The sequence below is a fragment of the Monopterus albus genome, unplaced genomic scaffold (genome assembly GCF_001952655.1).
Source record: "Monopterus albus unplaced genomic scaffold, M_albus_1.0 scaffold264.1, whole genome shotgun sequence".
In the NCBI taxonomy this organism is placed as follows: domain Eukaryota; kingdom Metazoa; phylum Chordata; class Actinopteri; order Synbranchiformes; family Synbranchidae; genus Monopterus; species Monopterus albus.
This window is the reverse complement of record NW_018128144.1, coordinates 490,303-494,243: the sequence shown is the minus strand read 5'-3', so window position 1 is coordinate 494,243 and position 3,941 is coordinate 490,303. Positions and strand designations below refer to the sequence as shown.

The 3,941-nt window shown below is 40.7% G+C and overlaps 1 protein-coding gene across 1 annotated transcript in view; it reads right to left on the bottom strand.

The window, feature by feature from the left end:
* The window catches only part of ascc3 (activating signal cointegrator 1 complex subunit 3), a 245,725-nt gene that overhangs the window by 195,097 nt on the left and 46,687 nt on the right, over positions 1 to 3,941 (bottom strand). The window contains 1 exon segment of the mRNA XM_020621661.1: positions 2,137 to 2,254. Coding sequence (XP_020477317.1) covers positions 2,137 to 2,254 — 118 coding nt within the window.

The following is a 3,941-nucleotide window of genomic DNA, read 5'->3' as shown; positions in this document are numbered from 1 at the left end:
ACACCTGGTGTCGTGGGGCGGACCTAGCCCAAAATGCATAAATGTAATGTGAAAACATGACTCGGGGTTCAGAAGGTGTTTTTCCTGCGGGAGCTCTATCTCTCTGAATCCAGCGCTGTGAGACTTTCTTGTAATCAGACTTTCAGTAAACTTTCTGTTGATTTTAAACAGTCCTCTCCTGTCATCACTTCTCGTGCTTCCAACAAAAGAATTGGGTTAATTTCTAACAAAGAGGTTAGAATCTAACAATCAGACATTCAGTAAACTTTGTTGATTTTAAATGCCCCTGTCCTGTCCTCACTTCTCGTGCTTCCAACAAAAGAATCAGGTTAATTTCTAACAAACGGTGCCGCGACCCGGATGGATTGACTTCGAGCTAGTGTTCGACAGGGGACCGCATGAGATCGGCGGAGAACTTTTTTTTAAGAATGTGAAATGTCAGAATAATAATGTGTTTCATCACATTTCCAGTGGGTCAGAGTTTTGCATACACTCAGTATTTGGTAGCTTTGCCTTAAGATTGTTTAACTTGGGTCAAATGTTTCGGGATGCCTTCCACAAGTTTCTTAAAATAAATTGTTGGAATTTAATCTCATTCTTCCAGACAGAACTGCTGGAACTGAGTCACGTTTGGAGGCCTCCTTGCTCACATACACTTTTTCAGTTCTGCCCACAAATTCTCTATTGGACTGAGGTGAGGGCTTTGTGATGGCCACTCGAATACCTCGCCTCTGCTGTCCTTAAGCTATTTTGCCACAACTTTGAAAGTCTGCTTGGGGTCATTCTCCATTTGGAAAACCCATTTATGACCAAGCTTCAACTTCCTGACTGATGTCTTGCGATGTTGCTTCAAAATAGCCACATAACCGTCCTTCCTCATGATGCCATCTATCTAAAGCCATTTGCAGGCAAGGCATCCAAAAAGAAAGTGAGGTGTGGTCCACCGATCAACAGTCAGTGGCTTTGTCACCCAAAGAAGGAGGTTTGATGATTGACATGCAGAGCAGACAACAGCCCTCATCACAACAATGATAACAAAGGACATGCATCCCATTTGCATCTTTGAAGGGGAGGGTTTTTTGAAGTTTGATGGTATTTGTTCAGCCAGAGTATCTGGTTCCATCGAGAAAAACGGTCACAACTGCATAAACTCCATGAAGATAATGTATGTGAGCTGCGCAGTCAATTGACAGTGTTTACAACTGAATCCTATGTGACAGTCACCTGCCATTATATAAGCAACTGGAAAACAGTTCTCCAGACCAAAGCAATGCTGGAGTGGCACACTGCTGACAATCTGGCAAATGTGCTTTCCACCACCGCCAAACACTTACAAGACTTACAAGTTCAAGTTGCAGCATGCATACGTGACAATGCTAAGAACATGGCGCTAGCCAACACAGAGCAGCTAGACTGGGACTCTCGGCAATGGGGAGGTAGATCTTCGAATAATTGTAGAATAGCTCACAGTAAATATCGAATATCATTTTAACTTGAAGTGCCTGTCCCCAGTAAATGTATAAATGAAAATTGTACAAACTTCCTTTTGTAAATCTGGTAATGCCAGCTAAAACCACATTTACCATCACTACTGCTGACTATTCTTTTACTACTCAGCACAATGTCTCAGACTCACTAACCATGTCTCCTAATTATTCAGCAAACCAGCTGTTTTCTCAGTGGAAGAAGCCAAGTCATTCCAAGTTTTGAAGGTAAGATTAACAATAAGAGCATTCTCTTCTGTGCCAAAAAATGGCAAATTAAAAAAAAGGCAGTAAGTATGAATGAGATCAGCACAGTTGTACTGTGTCTTGCAAGCAGAAGCTTTTAAATTTAGTCTGATCATCAGGCTACACACTCCCCATACTGTAGTTTAACAATTACTCTATACTCATTATTGCACACATACACTGTAAATTTTTCTTCCATTGTGAGCGACAGTATGCATACCATAAATGACCTGCAAAAGTGCAGACCTTCAGTCAGTGTGTCTGCATTGTTAATATGCTTATGTTGTTTCTCTCTTATCTGTATAAAATGATATCAAGTATTCATGAGAATTTCAAACAGACACCACTGTACAAGTGGAGTTTGTGTTACCATGGAGATGACCTGGTTGCCATGGGACTGTCTCACCTAGTGGAGAGCCAGTCCTGTCAGTTGGGATAGTGAGGAGGGAGTCAACGATGGCCGTCCTTTGCTGGAGAAGGGTGGAGATCATCTCTAGCGCCTCTGGGCCCAGCAGCTCAAACAGCTGGAGGGAGAGAGAAGGAGTAGGGGGAGGTGAAAATCACTAGCTGCAAGCCAAAAATAGCCTTCTAAGCAGCAGTAAACATACTACCACACACACTCATCCTAACATGTATACACATCCTATGGCTCACAAACACCCCCAAATGTTCTGCTACTGCCAGGGCTGAGCACCTGGTAATTATCATCCGCCTGGTACAGAATATGCTCTGCTGCTCAGCCTCCCAAACACAGCCACCTAGCACTTACCAAGTGACAAAACAACAGCAATAAAAATCATGTACACAGCAGCAGCACCTAATTAGAAGCATAACAGACATGGGGCTACACCTATCATCAATATCACTGTGAGGCATAATAGAAACGATGAAAAAATGTGTTTTTTCTAATTGGAAAATAGAGCATGGCCTTGAGTATGTAATTTGAACCTGTAAACCAATGCAGTATTTTTGTCCCTTTCCTTTTACGCTGGAGGTATGGCTTGCTCTTTCAGTCCATCCTCCATTGGGAAAGCAATAGTGAGCACAGCAGGGAACTCAAACAACAGAAGCACTTTGATGTCAGGTCAGCCAATGACTTTGTTGGTGCTATCTTTGCGTCCCTCTGTGGTCTCTTTTATAGCTGGTCTAAAGTTCTGTTGGTGCCTGTGAATGTCACAGTTTTATTAGAGTTGAGTATACGGTATGTAGGGAGTGGGTGGGGGTGTTTCACATGCTCAAAAGAATCTTGTTTATGAACTCTTGTGAATTTTGTCCTTGGAGTTGACTGATGAGGTCCGGTTTCCACAGGGACTGAGAAGCAGAGTTTCTCACTCAGATGGATTCTGTACAGTGTACCATCCTGCAGGCAAGCTCAAATCTAAAGCATTAACTGTGTAATAAGTCCATATCTGCAAGGCTGTGGGTCAGCAGGGTAAACGTCTGTGTCCTCTGCTCTGCTTTATCTGTGATTAAACACTCAGCCATGCCTTCTCTATTTATCAACTGGTAAATGAAACAACTAAAGCATTATTGGAGAGGAGTCACCTGTAGACAGGGCTGTATCTCTCTGAAACCAATTCAACATGAACCCCAGTTTGGAGAAAAATAAACTTTGGATTGCTTAAAGTAGACAAATATCCACTGCAATTACATTCACAAAATGCGATATGATGCCAGGGTACTACAATTTAAATAAACAAAATATACTATAAAATGCAAAAAAATTAAGTTCTACCTCAACAATACATTATGAAACAAATATTTACACATAAATTTAAGGTCAAGGTCAAACTGTTTATTTGTCATATGCAGTTTCCCTGTAAAATGAAATTCTTACTTTGCCATCCACATGAATGCCACAGAATACAAATGAAATATAAGGTAGATAAATAAGTAACAAAAATCTAAGGTACTTTAAGCAGCAAATGCAGCAATATAATAAAAATGTATAAAAATATAATAAGAGAATGTATGCTGCACGGGAGCAGCATGTGCAGCAGTCAACAGTCAATGTGCAATTATGTACAGTGGGTACGGAAAGTATTCAGACCCCCTTAAATTTTTCACTCTTTGTTATATTGCAGCCATATGCTAAAATCATTTAAGCTCATTTTTTTCCTCAATGTACACACAACACCCCATATTGACAGAAAAACACAGAATTTTTGACATTTTTGCAGATTTATTAAAAAAGAAAAACTGAAATATCAC